General features: G+C 38.8%; 1 protein-coding gene across 2 annotated transcripts; it reads left to right on the top strand.

Annotated features, from left to right (window-relative positions):
• The first annotated feature begins 6,909 nt into the window (after window positions 1-6,909).
• LOC105054759 (U-box domain-containing protein 52) lies at window positions 6,910-16,955 on the top strand. 2 transcript variants are annotated; one of them, XM_019854230.3, is made up of 10 exons: window positions 6,910-7,230; window positions 7,683-7,924; window positions 9,423-9,544; window positions 9,633-9,754; window positions 12,821-13,014; window positions 13,920-14,236; window positions 14,365-14,466; window positions 14,557-14,985; window positions 15,430-16,182; window positions 16,378-16,955. In XM_019854230.3, the coding sequence occupies exons 2-10, from the start codon at window positions 7,732-7,734 to the stop codon at window positions 16,558-16,560; spliced, it is 2,415 nt and encodes an 804-aa protein (XP_019709789.1). In that variant the 5' UTR covers window positions 6,910-7,230; window positions 7,683-7,731; the 3' UTR covers window positions 16,561-16,955. The 2 variants fall into 2 exon arrangements, with proteins under 2 accessions (XP_019709789.1, XP_010934652.1); XM_010936350.3 differs by having other exon boundaries at window positions 6,911-7,230; window positions 7,678-7,924.
• The last annotated feature ends 1,901 nt before the right edge of the window (window positions 16,956-18,856 follow it).

The following is an 18,856-nucleotide window of genomic DNA, read 5'->3' as shown; positions in this document are numbered from 1 at the left end:
CTCTAAAGACCCATCAAATACAATGACTGATATTTGACTAGTAGGTTTCCATTCGGTAAACATGATCATATCTATCTACATTCTTATTTGGTTCAAAATTTTGGTTTGGTGTGTTTCATTTGTCATAGATCCTTTATACCAATTCCCATTTGAAGATCCCTGACTTAGATGGGGTTGGGATCAATTTTATGATCTTTGGATTCTTTTCATTTGCCTCCTAAAAGATAGATTTGATGGTTCTTGTAAGTTTATGACAGCAAAAACCCATGCTTGCAACTATGCCATGGTATGATTCTGTTGCAAGTTTATACTTCTCAAGTTTAAAGTATATTTGTGATGATTTTATTTGAGATGCTTTGGATGTTGGTAAATTTGAAACTTTTTACTAAAATGAAAGATGACCTTAAATTTTTGTTTTTTGAATATCCTTTCAATTGTAATGCCTTTGTTATATTAAAATTTATAGCTTAATGTGCAATATAAATTTAATTAATGAAGCTTTTTGTTTATTTTAATTTGTTATATTATTATATTATATTTCAAAAATAATTGAAAACAAGAAAAAAAAACTATACCATGTCACGAACCTACTACTAGTGATGCGATTGGAGTTTTTGCTTGGTCATAATTAATATTCATTGCTTAAAGTGGAGCTAAGATTTAATTATTAGATCCTTCAATTTATTCTATTTTATTATATTGTTCTAGTATATTCAAAAAATAATTTTAAAATTAAAAAAATCATATCCCACACATTAAACCGGTTGTATGCTAGTTTTCTAATAAAGTTGTAACACTTGGGCCCATAGTCTAGATTTGTTGAACGAAAGCTTATACATTTGAGAAAGCTATCCTAAATAGTTCGTTGGTTAAGAACAAAAGGCAAGAACAAGGAGAACTGCCCTAAATGTTTTTTTCTTTTACAAAAAAGAAAAAGAGGAAAGAACAAAGGGCATGAAAGGAGGGGGGTGCTTTTTCTCTCGCCCTCACACGTTCCTTCTCGCTCTCTTTCACTCTCTCTTACTCCATCTCAGTATCTCGCTCTCTCACTCTCCCTCACTTCATTATACTCTTTCTTACTCTCTCACACTCTCCCTCCCTCTGTCTCATTCTTTCTCACTCTCTTATTGTTTTTTCCTCTATTTCTCTAAGTCTCTCTCTTCCCTCTCTAAGTTACTCTAGGGTGTCCTCCATTGTGCCATCTCTCTCTCTCCCCCCTGCCTTATCATGATAGACATGGGGCAAGGTTAGTGGCTTGTTTCTCTTATTGTAATGATAATTAATTCTAAAACTAAAATCTTGAGATTTTTAAAAATTTTAAAAGAAAATTTTGGAATTTTGGAGACTTAAAAATTACTTTAACATATTGGTATACCCGTGATTCAATAGATGTTTATGATTTTTTAGATTATTAGGTCCCAATGAAGTCCCATGAAGTGATTAAGTTATCTAGTGGTTGGTATTTGTGAGGTAAGTAATAATTATATTTTATAGTATTCGTTTAAGATTAATTATGCAAATTGATATCATGATTCATAAATAAAATACATATGAAATTTCATGATTATATAAAATTTGATTTATTATAGTATTTTTATTAATTAATTGCATATAATTTGAATCACCATAGTGGATCCACCCTAAACAATTATAATTATTGTATGTTCAATTGTAAAATCAAAAAATAGTATTGAAAAAGAAGAGAAGATTATATGTGTGTGCGTGTGTATCACTTGACTGTTAGCTTGACTATGTATGAATTCAAATGTGATAATATGACCTACACTGTAGAGCTTAAAATATAGCTGCGTAATCTAAGCTACAAGATTTAAGTGGGGCCATGTGATCACAATTCCAGTCACGGATCCTTCCTACATGGTTAAACATGGTCACCTGACTTAGACCCCAAGGGATGTATATGACTATAGTTTGGACTATAGAGTTAAGATAGATTGGCAACTTGATACCCAGGTACAAATATATAAATGCAAGCAGAGTTGATTTTTAGATTGGATATTTACTTGACTTTGATATGATGTATCGATTCATTACATTGATATTATTGAAAGGATGAAATCCTATTAAAAAGATGAAATGTATGATTTCAGTATATGAATATTATTGAAAATAAATGTAATAAGCTTTATTTTTACGAACGTATTATGTTTTGTATAATTTAATTGAGATAATTTTATTCAATATGGCTTGATTTAATTTGATAAATTAGATTTATTACTTATTGAGTCGTGATACTTATGATTTTTATATTTTTTTTAAAATCTAAGAACAATAGACTCGATAGATATCAGCTTGCAGGGAGAACATATAGGTGCAAGGCCAACTTTATAGTTAATAGATCTAATTTTAACTAGCTTGTTTGTATTAAAGTGTTGCTTGAGGATTATAGATGAATAATTTTGTTAGAATTTGATACTTCGAGATTTAGTCCACATTGAGCTCACAGCGAGTTTCGCGGCGAAAAACGGAGTCCAATGAGACCAAGATCACCCCAAACAGAACTCGGATGAAGGAGATACGAACTTTTGAAGTCGGCACGAGATCTGAAGCGGCGGAGGACCGCCGGCGGCGGAGCGGCCGCAAGCGGCGGTGCGCGGCCCAGGCAGGACCAACGCGCGGGATGCGCGACCCAGGCGCATGGCCTAGGCGGGCGGGCGGGCGGCCCACCCCTATGTGGGCCCATGCACGGGCGCGGCCCAGGCCCGCGCGCGCGGGCCGGCCCAGGCCAGGTGCCTTGCCTGGGCCCTGTACCCCAGTCCACCGTGGATCGGGCAGTCCACGACTGGGCCTATAGACTGCATGAGCATTTTCCACGCATTTTTCATGGTCCACGGTATTATTCCGTAGATCGGAGTGCGATCGGAGGGCGTGGGTTGATCTGGTTCTTGATCCAACGGTCCAGATCCTTATATGGATTGATTAAGGAGTCTTAAACCTAATCTAATTAGGTTTAAGCCCTTTAAAAGAGCTTGTGAGGCACAGAGGGAAACAGTGATCTTCTGGTGGTCTGGTTTTGCCGCAAATACACCGTACGGAGCCGAACGAAACCTGAGAGAAGAGAGAGAGGCGGAAGCGCTGAGAGAGGAGCAGGAGGCTCCTGAACAGCAGACGCCAGGCACTTCAGGGGTTCATGGGGTCTTCCAAGAGAGAGAGCTTTTGTGAGGAAAACTTCTAGTGAGAGAAGAACTGGATGTACGAAGGTTGAGGGTGAGATCTCCTCTTGTAAAATTTCTTTTTCATAGTGAAGTTTGCATGCCTCGTGGAGGTGAACCCTTTTGTGGCTGATCCACATATTTTGATTATTTTGTTTTATTTCTTCTTTCTTCCTGCTGCATTGCATGGTACTGAAAAGGTCTTGGAAGGTGGTGTCCTGACTAGACATCCACCCAACAAGTGGTATCAGAGCAAGGCAGTACAAGGATGCAGATTGCAGCGGTGGTGAGCAAGACTGAAGATGGAGAAGATATGATCAATCAAGATGGAGATCAACAAGTTTAATGGTAAGAGCAATTTCTCCTTGTGGCAAGCAAAGGTGAAGGACATGCTCATCCAACAGGGATTGATCGATGCTCTCTTGTACGATGAAAAGCCGACCACCATGGGGGTGCGAGATTGGAAACGGCTATAAATGCAGGCAATGAGTACCATCCGCATATTTCTAGCGGATGAGGTGGTGATTCATGTACTGAGCGAGACTTCTCTGACGGTGCTGTGGTCGAAGCTCGAGGAGTTGTACATGGCGAAGTCTCTCACCAACACTATTTTCTTCGGAAGGTAGTTCTACCAACTGCAGATGACTGAGGGACAGAGCATGCAGGAGCATCTGAGCCACTTTCAGAAGATCCTCACCGACCTCCTCAGCATTGGCGAGAATGTTGAGAAGAAGACTAGGGCACTGGTTTTGCTGGCGTCGCTTCTCCCTTCGTACGAGTTCATGGTGACTGCTCTTCTAGTAGGAAAGAGCACCATCAAGATGGACGAGGTCACCGCGGCGATACTCCAGAACGAGGTTCTCAGGAGGGAGAACTCAGCTTTTAGCTCAGGTGGCGGTAGTTCAGCTTTGGTGGCTTCTGGAGGAGTAGGAGGCGGTAGATGAAGCGACAGGAGATCGCAACGAGGGCGGTCCAAGTCCAAGAGGGACTTGAGCAAAACCAGGTGTTACCGATATGAGGAGTTGGGGCATCTAGGCAGAGATTGCCCTCAACTCAAAAATCAGATGGTGGCTGCTGTAGCGACGGCTCGCAGCAATTCAGATGGAGATGTCCTGGAGATATCTGACGAGGTATCTATTTTTTTCCCATAGTGGATATTAGATTCTGTATGCCCCTATCATGTATGTAGCAGAGAGGAGCAGTTTGACTCCCTGGAGAATAGTAAGGGCACTGTATATCTGCCGGATGGATCGAGCTGTGCGATCAGAGACATTGGGACGGTCAACTGGAGGATACATGATGGTGCAGTGAGGATATTGGGGGAGGTCCGATACATTCTCAATTTCAGGCGAAATCTTATCTCACTTAGCAGACTGGATTCGAGAGGCTATAGGACGGTAGCTGATGGAGAAATCCTGAGGGTGCTACGTGGCGATAGGATTGTGCTGGAGGGAAAAAAAGGAACAGAGGATATTATTACCTGATAGGAAGTCCAGTGTAAGGTGGAGCTTCGGGAGCCAGGTGAAGCCCAGAGCGAGGTGGAGCTCCAGGAGGTGGATCGGGACGAGACAAGAGACTCGGGAGGATGAGAGGCGATGTCGCAAGGTGAGATTCCTATTGCCGTAGGATGATGCCCCGAGTGGGTTTCAGGTCAAGAGGAGCACAGCATACGATGGAGATGGGATCGAGCAGTCTGGCTCGACTCTCATGTTTGTCCATTCATGACCAGCAGGCGATTGCCCTAGGGCATGGGGGCGAGGAGATCCAGAAGCTCTCGGAGTTTGGAGGAGGCCGAATATCGAGTCGAGGTAAAGATTGTTAGATTTTGATGCCTCGAGATTCATCTCACATTGACCCACAGTGAGGTCTGCGGCGAAAAACAGAGTCTAACGAGACCAAGATCACCATAAACGGAGCTCGAATAGAGGAGATACGAGCTTTTGAAGTTGGCACGAGATCCGAGGCAGCGGAGGACCGCCGACGGCGGTGCGGCCACAGGCGGTGGAGCGCGGCCAATGCGGGGCCAACGCGTGGGACGCGCGACCCAGGCACGCGGCCCAAGCGGGCAGGCGGCCCAGCCAGGAGCACGTGCAGGCCGGCCCAGGCGCCTTGCCTGGGCACTGTACCCTGGTCCACCATGGACCGAGCGATCCACGGCTGGGCCTGTGGACCGCGTGGGCATTTTCTACGCATTTTTCGTGGTCCACGATACTATTTCGTAGACCGAAGCACGATCGGAGGGTGTAGGTTGATCTGATTCTCGATCCAATGGTCCAGGTCCTTATATGGGTTGATTAAGGAGTCTTAAACCTAATCTAATTAGGTTTAAGCCCTTTAAAAGGGCCTGTGAGGCAAAGAGGAAAACAGTGGTCTTCTGGTGGTCTAGTTTTGCCGCAAATGCACCGTACGGAGCCGTACGGAACCCGAGAGAAGAGAGAGAGGCGGAAGTGCTGAGAGAGAAGGAGCAAGAGGCTTCTGAACAGCGGACGCCAGGCACTTCAGGGGTTCAGGAGGTCTTCCAAGAGAAAGAGCTTTTGTGATGGAAATTTCTAGTGAGAGAGGAACTGGGTGTACAAAGATTGAGGATGAGATCTCCTCTTGTAAATTTTTTTTTTCATAGTGAAGTTTGCATGCCCCGTGGAGACGTGGCTGATCCACATATTTTGATTATTTTGTTTTGTTTCTTCTTTCTTCCTGCTGCATCGTGTGATACTGAAAAAATCTTGGGAGGTGGTGTCCTGACCGGACATCTATCCAATAAACTTAAATACTAAAAATTTTGAAACATAAATTAAAATCTTTGTTTATGGCTTGTGGTGGTATCTATGATTATATATAATATTTTAATTTAATAGTCTAGTTGTTCCAATAATCATTATAGCGCCCAATTGAATCATATTATTTTAGATTATATTGCATTCGTTGATAGGCAGAATGTCTTGTATATTTAGAGGTCCAATATCTATGAGTGTGCGGTCGTTCTCAAGCCCTCCAATTATAATTATGAAGTTAAAAAATAAAAATATATTTCATTATGAGCACCAAAAATATAACACATAGTACACCAGCATTTAATATATGATAGATGTGGAAAAGAACCCAAATCCACTATAGACGGACATGGCCTTATTTTGTTCCCATATGTCATATTTTTCATTCCATTTCCTCGTCAAAATTTCAACTCATTTCTCTAGCCCAATTTCTAGGCAGAAGATGGCAAGTAAACTTCCTCCTAGAATATTCGCAGTTCATTTCTCTCCAGCCGGCAGGCATGACGCGAAGACCTTAACCTTGGAGTCGCACCGGTCGGTAGCCACGCGGTGCCGCAGCCTTCAATAAACCGCGTGACGGCTGGTAGATGACCGCGTCAACCCCCCGCTGTGGCGCCAAGTGGGTCTACGCGACTCGTGGAGTCAAACGGTTCACAAACCCTCTCACGTGGAGCACGACAATGCCCAAAAAAAAAAAAAAAAAAAAAAAAATCCAATTAAGTCGACCCACAAGTTCACACACCTTCCTCACTAAATGGGAATTGCTGGGCTCCACAAGAAAAAAGAGGCCTCTATAAGATGTCACGTTGCATCTGTCATGTTGTTAGTGGTTTCCCATTGCCCACGGAAAAGACTTGCTGGAGCCCAAGAACAAGACGCCCTTGTGGTTTCCCTGGATAGTAATAGCAAGTCAATTTATTTATTCTTTCCCTTGTATTTTTGTTATGCAAGTCGTAAGGAGTCCCATCAAATATTAAGACCGATATATGGCAGCTGGTAGACTCCTATTCAGAAGAACATGATCTTATCTACTTCTACATTCTTAATTACTTCAAAACTTTCGTTAGGTGTGTTTCATTTGTGGTGGATCCTTCCTGCCAATTATCATCTAGGACCCCGGCACATAGATGGGGTTGGCGTTGGGGTCTTTTTATCCCTTTGGATACTTTTCATTTGCCTTCTAAAAGGTAGATTTGATGGTTATGGTGAATCTCTGACTGCAGAAAGCTCTGCCTGCAACTACGCCATGGAATGATTCTATTGCGGATTTGTACTTCTCAGTTTTAAAGGTATTTATTTCCTCCATATCTGCAATGATTTTGTTTGAGGTGTTTCTGTTGTTAGTAGTTTTGGAACTTCTTCCGTAGAATGAAAAGATGACCTTAATTTTTGAATATCCTTTCTGCAGTAATGCCTTTGTTATGTGTATACTCAAGCCTTGTTTGGTTCAAGTTTGAATATCTCTCTCTCTCTCCCTCCCCCCACCCCCACCCCCACCCCAACCTTTTTCTATTGTTTTGAGTTCATAATATCTAAAAGTCTCTCATCTTCCTATAAGTATTCAGTATTTAGACATTCTGCATGATGTCATGGACAAAGTTGTGGATTTCTTGTGCTTGGTTTTTTGGCCTTCCTCCTGTTTTTAATTGGCACAATGTATTATGGTTGTGGGATGTTGTCTTGGAGTAACTATCTTGAAGTAATATGAAAAAATAGCAAAATTTTTCTTTTGTCAGAGAAGACTGGTTTTTGAGCAGCAAAGTGGGGAGGAAAAGGAAACATAAAAGATAATGGAAATTCAAGAAGGGGAAGAATCGCAAAGCTCTTTGCCTCCATCTTTTCTAGTTGTTGCGGTGGCAGTTAATGGAAGCAAGAATAGCAAATATGCAGTTAGGTGGGCTCTTGAGAAGTTCGTTCCTGAAGGGCGGATTTTTTTCAGGCTCTTGCATGTTCGTCCTCCAATCAAGATGGTTCCGACACCAAGTAAGTTGGGACTTGTGACTTGGTTGTAAACAAAAATATTTTGTTCTTTGTCTGTTGGATCTTTGTGTTCTCCTTCTCCTGTAGTGTTTCTATTTGAATACTGAAGAATAATTTTTTTTTTTTTTTTTTTAATGACTGGGAAAGAATTGAAAGGGTCCATATAACTAGTTCAGCAAGTATGTCAAGTTGTTGCAAACGTGAGTACAAATTAAGATCTGTGAGTGCAATAGTAAACCATCATCAACTGTGATTTGTAGATATCATACTTCTTAATACCTAAACCAATAGATGTAAGATGATCAAGTCATTAACTACAGTCTCATGATTTATAGCATTTTTAATCATATGCAATCAATATATTAAAAATTAGCCACACTTCTAAGCCCTATCGGAAAAATGATTCCAAGAAGCGGTATTGTTTACAATAAGCAAGAGTTGAAAACTCTAGAAAAACCCAAACATGTCATTGAAAACTGCAAACATTATCAGTCCTAACAAACTCATACAGAGCCTTTTGGCCCCACTCCCTTTCTTTTACTCAAGCTGCTCTACATATGATGCGATCGTATTCAAGATGAGCTGCCTAAGACTTTAAGCTGTAAAACAAATACTACGAAGCAGCAATTTTCATGTTATAGTTGCTTGAAGGATAGAAATGTTTTTATATATATATATATATAGATATAGATATAGATATATTGATGACAGAGGGCATGAGGTCATCAGCATCGATAGATGGAGCATATCTGTAGAAAAGGATAGTTGTTTTTCTTGGTAAGGAAAAGGACGGTCATTTCATAATTACAGCATTTAACATGACACTAAGTTTTCTAACAGGACAAAATCCTTAGGTGGAACACTTTAATTGAAGTATTGTGTACTGTGGATAAAGAATAATCAATTAGCAACACAAGATGCTTTGGCGATATATGAGCATCTGAATGTTAGATAAGCCCTTCAAATGTTAGAATTAAACATGGGAATCATATAGCATTTAGCTGTGCCGCATTTGTGGTTCTATCAGAGTAAACCAGATTGTTTCTTAATAGACAGAGAAAGATAAATCTTTGCATGTTGCTTCTGCTCAATTAATCATTATTCTGCTGATTAGATTCTTAGAACATATTCCTGAACTACTTACAACCAACCAATATTATAACCTGCGGTACTATCGAATAGTATAACCTGAACTATTCATAAGTGATCACCAGAGCAAGGGTCCAAAAATAAAATTTCATTTTAATAAACGGACTTGCTAAAAGCGTTGCACCATATTGTTATCATTTTTTGGTATATTTAATTCTGATTTGTTGTCAATATTCTTCTTTTTCTCCTCATTTTTGTATACAATACATCTCAAAATGCCCTTGTCTTATTTTTCTACATATGAGTGAATGTTTCATTGCATTCATCTTACATTATTCTGCCCATGGCTTTTGCTTTATTTCTTCAAAGACGGTGAGATTTATTGTTTGACCTGTTACTTGTTCCACTTCAGTGGGAAACTATATTCCTATTTCAAATGTACGAGAAGATGTTGCCTCTGCATATAAAAAGGAAATAGAGTGGCGAACAAATTCAATGCTTCTCCTGTACAAACAAATGTGTGCTCAACGAAGGGTAATATCTCTTGTTTCTTTAGGCTGTATTCAACAAAAACTTATCAGAGAGCATGCTCTAATTTTTTTTTTTTTTTTTTGGTGTAAAGGTAGAAGCAGAATCTGTTGTAATTGAGTCAGATGATGTAGCTGAAGCAATATCTGGAGAGATTGATAAATTTTCAATAAGCAAGCTTGTCATAGGTGCTTCCCCCCGGAATCTGTTTAGTAGGTAATATGAATTAGACATATTTCTTAGAGATATTATAAATGGTAGCCTACTTTATGAAAATAGAGTGCTGCAGTTAAATATCTATTGTTCTTTCCTTCAGTTTGTGTATTTAATATTGTAGTTAAGATTGTTGATTGAAACCTTACAAATGACCAAATTCTATCTTGATTGCCTATATTGTTTAAGAATATCATTCCTCCTTGGGCATTTTACTACTCAGAAACCACTGTACCCATCTGGTGTGATCACCTTTCCAATGCAGTAAGCTTCTTAATTTTAACCCAAAAGTAAGTAGAATGAATACACAATGGAATGTGATGCCCTTTAGGCTCTGTTTGGTTTGTGACTAAACCACAATTAAGTGCTTAATAATGTGTTTATTCAGCCAATTGCCAACAGCTTATGTAACCTGCATAGTTTTACTACATTCATCAGGCATATAAACACTTTCGCCTGAATAAAACTAGTTCCTACTGATTTTACAAAAGAAGGTTAGCCGCTTAGCCCTTATCCATTTATTCCTGCCTATTGAACCAAACAACATTTGCAACTACTCCAATATATTCCCAATTTCCCACCAAACAAAATTTAAGACTTATCCCTGGGCAAACAGGATATAGTAAAATACATAAAAAGGAATAAAATACTTATTCAGGTTTTCCTTATTCAAAAATCAGACAGGGCTATCGGTGAAATGACTTCTGCTAATGTGTATGGATGGGAATGCAACTTGGTCAGGTTGGCTTGGGTCAAGGGTCAAATCTGGCCCAATCCAACCCAAAAAGTCCCTAAGCCTAAGGGGAAGCCAAACTCAATCTGACTCTCAATGACATGACTTGAGCTTGAACTAACTCCAGTATTTTCAAACCAAACACAAATTGGAAGGGGTTGAGTCAGGTTCAGTTGATTTAAGCTAGGTTTAAGATAGGGTTAGTTTGGAGCTTTGTTCTGAATATGCAGTCTAGTTTGTGTTTTATCAGGTTAAAGCCCTTAATGTTGGTAATATTCAGATTGGTTTGGGTTCGAAACTAGGGGTGTCAACTGTCAATTGTCCAGGTTATTCCGGGACCCAGGCTTGATTTCATTCTAAGGTGCCTTGATCCCAGCTCCACCTTGCCTGAAGCATGTCACTTTTTTTTTTTGGTAAGAAAAATGGGGTGAGGAGGGGCGACCGGCATAGCAACCCCCTTTGGACGTGACCATAAAAGCCCCCACCTTGCTGAGTGAATGTTCGATGCGGAGGAGACCCCGAGTTGGGTGAGTACGTCACCCCCAGCCCCACCACAGCACACAGTGGTTCAGAAATCGTTTTCAAATCCCGAGTTGGGTGAGTACGTCACCCCCAGCCCCACCACAGCACACAGCGGATCAGAAACCGTTTTCAAACCCCGCATCCAGACCGTCAGGATCAAATTGCCGCAGGTCATTTAAGTCTGGCATTTAATCGCAGCCCCGACGTCCACCGAGACTCAAACCCGGATCACTTGGTTGGAAACCAAGACCCGTTCCGCTGGGCTACCACTGTAGTGGTTGAAGCATGCCACTTTAACCAACAAAATAGCTAATAACCCATCTCAATTCAGTATTAAAACGAACCACTTAAACTCGAACTTGTTCTGACTTTAAAAGTTTAAATCCAAGTATTAATGTGGTTGGGTTGAGTCAGGTTAGGTTGATTGGAGCAAGATTTGAAAAACAAGAACGTGTTTAGAGTTTTTGCTCAAAAGTATGAACCAGGTTGAGGAAGGTTCGCTGTCTAGGTACTAGACCATGTACTGATACCATCGTTGTTACGATGTTAGTATGTCCAGTATGGAGGGCAGTTCAACGTACCAACACTTGGCACGTCTCCTATATCAAGTACCAGTTTGGTATCAGTATGGTACAATACATGGTTAGCATGCACTGGTACCAACCGATATGGAAGATCAAGATTGCATCAAATTAGAGCCCAGAGCCAAACTCAAAGTATACTCAAAGTATACGTAGTTCATTTTTTGAACCAAAACTTTAAGCATAGGCCCAGCTTGAACTCATTTGCATTTTTTCAATTAATAAAAGAAAAGTTGCCTCATTTGAGTTTCAAGGTTTTGGTTCTTGGTTGGGCCCCAGGAACTGATGTCTTAGCCTGGAAATAGAGGTGATCATGAAAGTATGGACCAATTATTAACTTGATCTTTAAATACAATATCTGAATCAAGGGAATTGAGAAAATCATGAAGAGAGATAAAAATGCTTATGCTGACATAGGATAGAAAACTATGTCTAGCAAAAGTCAGTAATCCATAGCAGCCACAAATTGATGTGAATCATGTCAGACACCAAATGCACAGTTGCTAATCATGATCTGGGTCCTCTCCTGTGCGATCACTGGTTTGTATGCCTTCCTCTGTTTTGCTTATTTTTGCATTTTACTTTGTTGAATGGTGCTTGGTCATTTTTGTGGCATACATTTTAAATTGCTAACTGTAAAGCCCTCTCTTTCATGAAGCTTGTGAATGTTACACATACATGCCTAAAGGATGAATTACATGAATTTATTTCTTTATTATTACAGAGTCGACTATAGATTCTGTTTCTTCTGCGAATACAGAATTAGATTTTCTCTCAGTTTCACTATTATTCTTGATCATGATACATGGTAAAGACTTTGGTATAAAGCTTATCTCTCATGCATGCATAATCTATTTTGCCTTTTATCTCTTAATATTTTTAGGCAAAGTTGAGCAAAACTTGTGCTTGCCAAGATGTTAACAGAGTTTCAAGTTAAAATTGTATCATGTGTCCCCAGATGGCATGTTAAAATATTGTATTTTAGAATCTAATGAGAAGTTTCTTTCATCATTGTTTTCTTCCTCTATTTTCAGTTTCTTCTCTCTCATTATTTCAATCTTTATTGGTTGAACACTTGTACATATATTTGCATGGATTTCTTATTTTATTCATTGTGAGTAAATCTAATTCTTCATACAAAGTTTTTCTCTGGAAGGAGCCCCTCCTGCACCTGCAATCACACGGTTATCTGGCTTTGACATGATCTGAATTATGAGTACATTTGTTTTCTAGGAAAATTGGAAGCCATAAAATGTCTTCGAGAATCTCATCATGCATCCCAAGCTTTTGTACGGTGTATGTTGTGTCGAAAGGAAAATTATTATCTGTGCGTGCATCAACGACAGTGGTGGATGATTTGACAAGTAAAGAAAACATTTCAAGTACTTCTCGAAGCTTCTCAAGCCTGTCTTCCAGTGCAAGATCAGGTATTTAATTCTGCCAAGAAGAACATTGAGATGCTTCTAGAAAATCTTCAAAATGGAAGGCTAAAGCAATTCAATTTACATGCGACCCCTAAAATACAAGTTTCAAAGATAGTATAGATATTGGGAGTCAGTTTCTCTCTTTTTTTATGCCCCCTTTTTACTTAGATATGTACTCCTACTTCTGTTGAAATCAAGTTCATGTAGCGTATGTATCAGGTTCCAAAATGTGCCGTAGGGAAGAATGATATTGGAAAAAAATGTGAATAATTATTTTTTTTTCTATCGGCATATATAACTACTTATTATTTGGCTAATCTTATAGTTGTGATAGAGATGGTGTAGTTGCAATATTTTTATTTACTACGTTACATCATTGTAGGCTTTCCGTGATTTATTATTCATTTATTTACTCAATTCATAAATATATAAGTTTGTATATTTATTAGAGTCTGCAGTTATGAACTGCATTTGATAATGTGCCTATTTTGGTATGATTCCATGAAACTTGTGCATACCTGGATTGCTGCCTCAATGGATTAGCATCCACTTCAACACATCTGCTTCAGTGTTAGAGCCCAGGTTTGTGCCCTGGAAATTTATTTAACTGGAGCCATACCATCAAATATCTGAGTCATCTTCTAACAAACTGACTGTTAGATTAGAACCTCACACTTCAAGGATCATTTTTTTCATACATTTGTTATGATCCAGCAGTTGTTGCGTATTTTTTATCCTTTATACACTTGAAGAAATGTTATTCTTGCTAAAAAGGCATTTCTTTTGGTTTTGGTTGTGAATTAATTCAGGAACATCATCTTGTATAGAAAAATTATGTACTATATCTATTTGTAGCTCAAGTAAGGTTCTGGATATTATTGGTAATGACATTTTTATTGTGTCAACAGAATGGTCTGACACAGATATAACAACTCCTTCTCTTCATCATGTGTCTCTGCCAATTCAGCGTAACCAAGCTCTTGCAAATATAAATAACAATTTTGTCAATATGAGGGGTAGCCCTTCTGACACCCTTCACACCAGAAGTATATCTTTATGCACTGATGATGATTTCATTAGCTCCAGTTCCATCGTGACACAAACACGATGTGATAATAGCATGGTTTCTAGTTACAGAAGCTTCCAGACAGAAAATCAGTTGCACTGTCCTGATCAAGCATCAACGTCTGAAGTGAGAACTGATTCTTCAGCCTCCGGACACCAGGTAATGGATCTCTAACCTGGAAGCATAGAGAATTATATCTTTTCAGCAGCATATGTCATATGTGGAAAGTGTTTATGAGGTCAGATTTCAGTGATTTGTCTGTGTACTGAAATTTTGTCTGCTTGTAGGTTGATGTTAGTTTTGAGCTTGAAAGGCTGAGAGTTGAACTTAGGCATTTCCAGAAGCTTTGTGAGGTTGCTCAGATTGAATCAATTGATGCTTCTCAGCAAGTAAGCTTGATTTTCTGCATTTGAGACTGAATTTCAGAAGAAATTCACTGAATTTTTATGTCTAAATTCTCTATATCTTTTCTGTGGTAGTTACATGAATTAACTGCAAGACGGATGGAGGAAGAGATTAAACTTAAAGAGATAGTATTAAGAGAACACATGGTCAGGGAATCGGCAAGACAAGAAAGGGAAAAACGTGAAACAGCAGAAAGAGAGGCAAAATTTATTATGCAATGTGCTGAGAGGGAAGTGTTGCATAGAAAAGATTCGGAGAATAATGCTGCTCGTGAAGCCAACGAGAAGGAACGGCTAGAGAAGGCCCTTGCATGTAATGACGAACCATACAAGAAGTACACATGGGAAGAAATAGAATCTGCTACATCATCATTCTCTGATTCACTTACAATTGGGAAGGGAGCTAATGGTATAGTTTATAAGGGTAGCTTCCATCATACAATTGCAGCAGTGAAAGTTCTCCACTCCAATGAGGGTCATGGAACCAAGCAATTCAAACAAGAGGTGTGAAAGATATTGCAAAGAAGATTACATCTAAAAGTTTTACATATTTATTTTTCCAACAATAACCACAAATAATATACTGATTTAACCAACTCAAAAGCTTCTGCTACAGCATTAACATTGTTAATCATGTTGCACAGATCTTAAGAAATTTCTATCCTTTTGAAATAAAGAAATGTTAGTTATGTTGTACAGATCTTAAGAAATTTTTATCCTTTTGAAGTAAAGCAATGTTTTCTAGCTATTAATGTTCCAAGATTTTTTTTTAAATGTAAATAATACATATGAGTTTTCCTCTCGCTCTGCTTAAATTGAATATGATTGTAACATGTAAAGTAAGTTTGTTTTAACTAATGTCTTTCTTAGTTTTATGCACTGTGATCCCTATTCTTTTTTTTTTTTTTTGACTCCCAAGTTTCTCACTGGACATTTTTCTTGTCTCAGCTTGAGATTCTAGGTAAAATTCATCATCCGCATTTGCTGCTGCTTCTTGGTGCCTGCCCTGAGCGCGGTTGCCTGGTCTATGAATACATGGAAAATGGAAGCCTAGATGACAGGTTGCAATGCAAAGATAATACAGCCCCTCTTCCATGGTTCTACCGATATAGAATAGCTTGGGAAGTTGCCTCAGCTTTAGCTTTCCTTCACAATTCAAGGCCAGAACCTATTATTCATCGGGATCTTAAACCAGCAAACATTTTGCTTGATCATAACTTTGTGAGCAAGATTGGTGATGTTGGTCTCTCAACATTGCTTCCTGCAGTGAATCTTCCGATGTCTACAATGATTAAGGACACCACTCCTGTTGGAACATTTTTCTACATAGACCCCGAGTATCAAAGGACAGGTTTGGTCTCCCCAAAATCAGATGTCTATGCTCTAGGGATCGTAATTTTGCAGCTGCTGACGGCAAAACCACCTATGGGACTGACCCTCATTGTGGAAAGAGCATTAGAAGAAGGAAACTTGACAGAGATTTTGGACCCTGGGGCTGGGGAATGGCCTTTAGAGGAGACTCAGGAGTTGGCACTTCTTGGTATAGGCTGTGCTGAACTGAGACGCAGGGACAGACCTGACTTGAAGGAACAAGTTCTTCCTTTGCTAGAGAAATTGAAAGTGTGTGCAGACAAGGCCCATGATTGCGCATCGCATACCCCATCTGCACCTCCTAACCATTTCATTTGTCCAATTCTTCAGGTTAGTATGCCATTAGCTCTTGTCTACTGTATGCTGGGTTTCTATTCCTCTTCATATGTTGATACTGTTTATGAAACAAATGAAAAAGAAAAAAAATTGTTCTAATACTTGATCTGCTTAGTTTGCATCTCTAAGTTCGGTGTAGATTTGTTCTATATGGAAGACTAAAACACATGACACTGAAATTTGCCACAGGAGGTGATGAATGATCCTTGCGTTGCATCTGATGGGTACACGTACGATCGTAAAGCAATTGAGATATGGGTTGGCATGAATGACAAGTCTCCGATGACAAATTTACTTTTGCCTAACAAGAACCTTATACCCAATTATTCCCTTCGCTCTGCAATTATGGACTGGAAATCTAGGTCTCAATGATCCAACATGAGATCCATCTACTCCTTTTTGTAAAATTAAGCCGATTATCTCATCTTTCATTGAAATGCTTGCATTTTTGCATCTTCAATGATTTAAGCCTACCTTAGCACAGGACATGTGACATCCCATCTTTTATGTTGCATTGGCACGGTCTGTACAGCTGAAAGAAAGTGTCAACATTGGGGATACAATAATACAGGTTAAAGAAATGGAAAGGGACAGTGACATGAACATTGAGATATTTAGTTACATGGATTATTGCAGTGAGAGTTACCTTGTACCGTCCCGTAAGCTACTTGCTTAGGGTCTTATAGATTACTGAAAGCATGGAAAAATAGTATGTATTTGGGACGGATTTTTGTTGATAATATTGAAGATACCTTATGTTTCTGATATGTACAGTTAAAGATATATTTTCTATTGTGGTTATATTAACTTCTTCGCCCTTCAAAACTTGTTTTATTGGTGGTTTGGGTTTGTGCTTGATAAGCATAAGCTCAGAGTGATCTAGGTATGACATGAGATTTGGCCAAAAGAATTCACCTTTCAAAATTAGGACTTCATGGAGAGACATGTCTCCTTTTGTGGATGCTTGCTGGCTTTGGTTTTGTTAGGAAAAAAAAAGGTCTAGAAAGGGTTATTGATGCTTACCCAAGCGCAGTCCATTTAAAAAATTACACATGTTTGGAATAGCCTGTCTGAAAAAACTCCTCTCACTTGGCCAAACTGTATTTCCCATGTCCAGAACTAAAAAGGCTTTGGTGCATGTACTGCCGTGAGCTCAATCCAAGTAACATTTAGATGGATGTGAAATTTTTAACAAAAATGATGGTTCATGCACAAGGCTCCTATTATTGTAGAATCAAAAGAAGGTTAGATGTATATAGCTTTATCTCCCTATGCGTAGAGATTATTTATATACTTTGAATTCATAATCTCTAGATCATAATCGAACAATTTTACCATTATGCCAAGGATCATCGCAAGTATGAAATTTCATGTTAAGAGGAAAATAGCCAAAGGGGTCAAGTTGCAACCACCATTGGTGTTCTATGAATCATGGCTCTTTGAATGGAATATCCACACTATTCTGTAATAATTGACCACTTCTGCAAATATTTTGATAATCAGTTTTTGTATGTCTAGGATCTCCTATACATCAAAGGAATAGGAATATAAATGGATTTAATGACACTGTGCAATGTTATGTGGTTATTTATGGTTTAGAAATATTCAAATATTTGGGTAATGGGTTTTACATGTCTTAAGGTTTATCATTCATTATCATTAGTGGAATCTAAAACTAGCAGTTATATTACTCGTTATAATGCATTAACTCAATCAACATCATGCCTTTATATCCACTTAAATGTGTAGAAGTAAAGATTGTAAACATCTAAAAATGTAATTTTTGATGTGTGTGTGTTTAATAAAAATTGAGTTTGCATCCGTAAATGATCTGTTATGAATTTTGCAGTGACAAGACGGAAGCTTCCAAACATATCAGGAGAACCTTTCTTGACTCTTAGGAATTGGTATTTGTTGTCTTAGTCCAATTCTAGTTTTGCTTGCAAGGCTAAGGTGGGCTTCAATCTCTTCTTTTCATCACAAAGTTTAGAGGCATTCTCCACTATCTCACAAATCCACAAGCAATAGTAGATTATAACGCACAAAAAGGCTGTGACGATCTTATGGGTGTATATTTAGCTCCCACAACGATTATATACTCGAGAGATTTTAGATATTTATGTAGGACTAAAGAACCAAAATAAATCCTTCTAGGTATAAGATCTTGGATCATTATAAATATTATCATAGTAGATTTAACCTATTGCCCATATAGAGACTAGAGGATACTGGATCGACTCGTTTAGGACTAGCTATGAGCTAATCGTGATATTTGTGATTGGGCTTTATTGGATTTAGATTCTTAGCTTGGTGATGATATTAGAGTTTAAATGAGAGGAGCATATGAAGATTGGTGTAAGCACATATTTAGTCTAAAATTGATCATGCATTGAAAAAATTTCGATATTTATATAAGGCCAAAAAATTTAAATAGTATCTTGTAACTAGTCTTTTTGGATGGATGAGATCGATTCTAGGCCCTTGTAAAGGATCACAGTGGAGTAACCCTATCTTTAAGCCAAGTTCCACCCTCAAACTATAACGCAATAGAAACATACAAATCCTCTTTTAACTAATAAAGACAACAAAGGAAAGGGTAATGAAAACTTGCAAACAGATGGATTCTCCCTTTATCCTTTGGATTTCTGACTCAATGAATAGATCTCTC

This window comes from Elaeis guineensis, chromosome 12 (genome assembly GCF_000442705.2).
Source record: "Elaeis guineensis isolate ETL-2024a chromosome 12, EG11, whole genome shotgun sequence".
NCBI lineage: Eukaryota > Viridiplantae > Streptophyta > Magnoliopsida > Arecales > Arecaceae > Elaeis > Elaeis guineensis.
Note: the sequence above shows the minus strand (reverse complement) of the source record. Positions and strands in the feature narration are given on the sequence as shown.

Bases quoted from the DNA above. Each gene is read 5' to 3' on its own strand.
- LOC105054759 (XM_019854230.3), top strand. From the start codon at position 7,732: ATGGAAATTCAAGAAGGGGAAGAATCGCAAAGCTCTTTGCCTCCATCT. The intron at 7,925-9,422 runs GTAAGTTGGGAC...GTTCCACTTCAG, and splicing joins CAAGATGGTTCCGACACCAA to TGGGAAACTATATTCCTATT. The intron at 13,015-13,919 runs GTATTTAATTCT...TTGTGTCAACAG, and splicing joins GTCTTCCAGTGCAAGATCAG to AATGGTCTGACACAGATATA.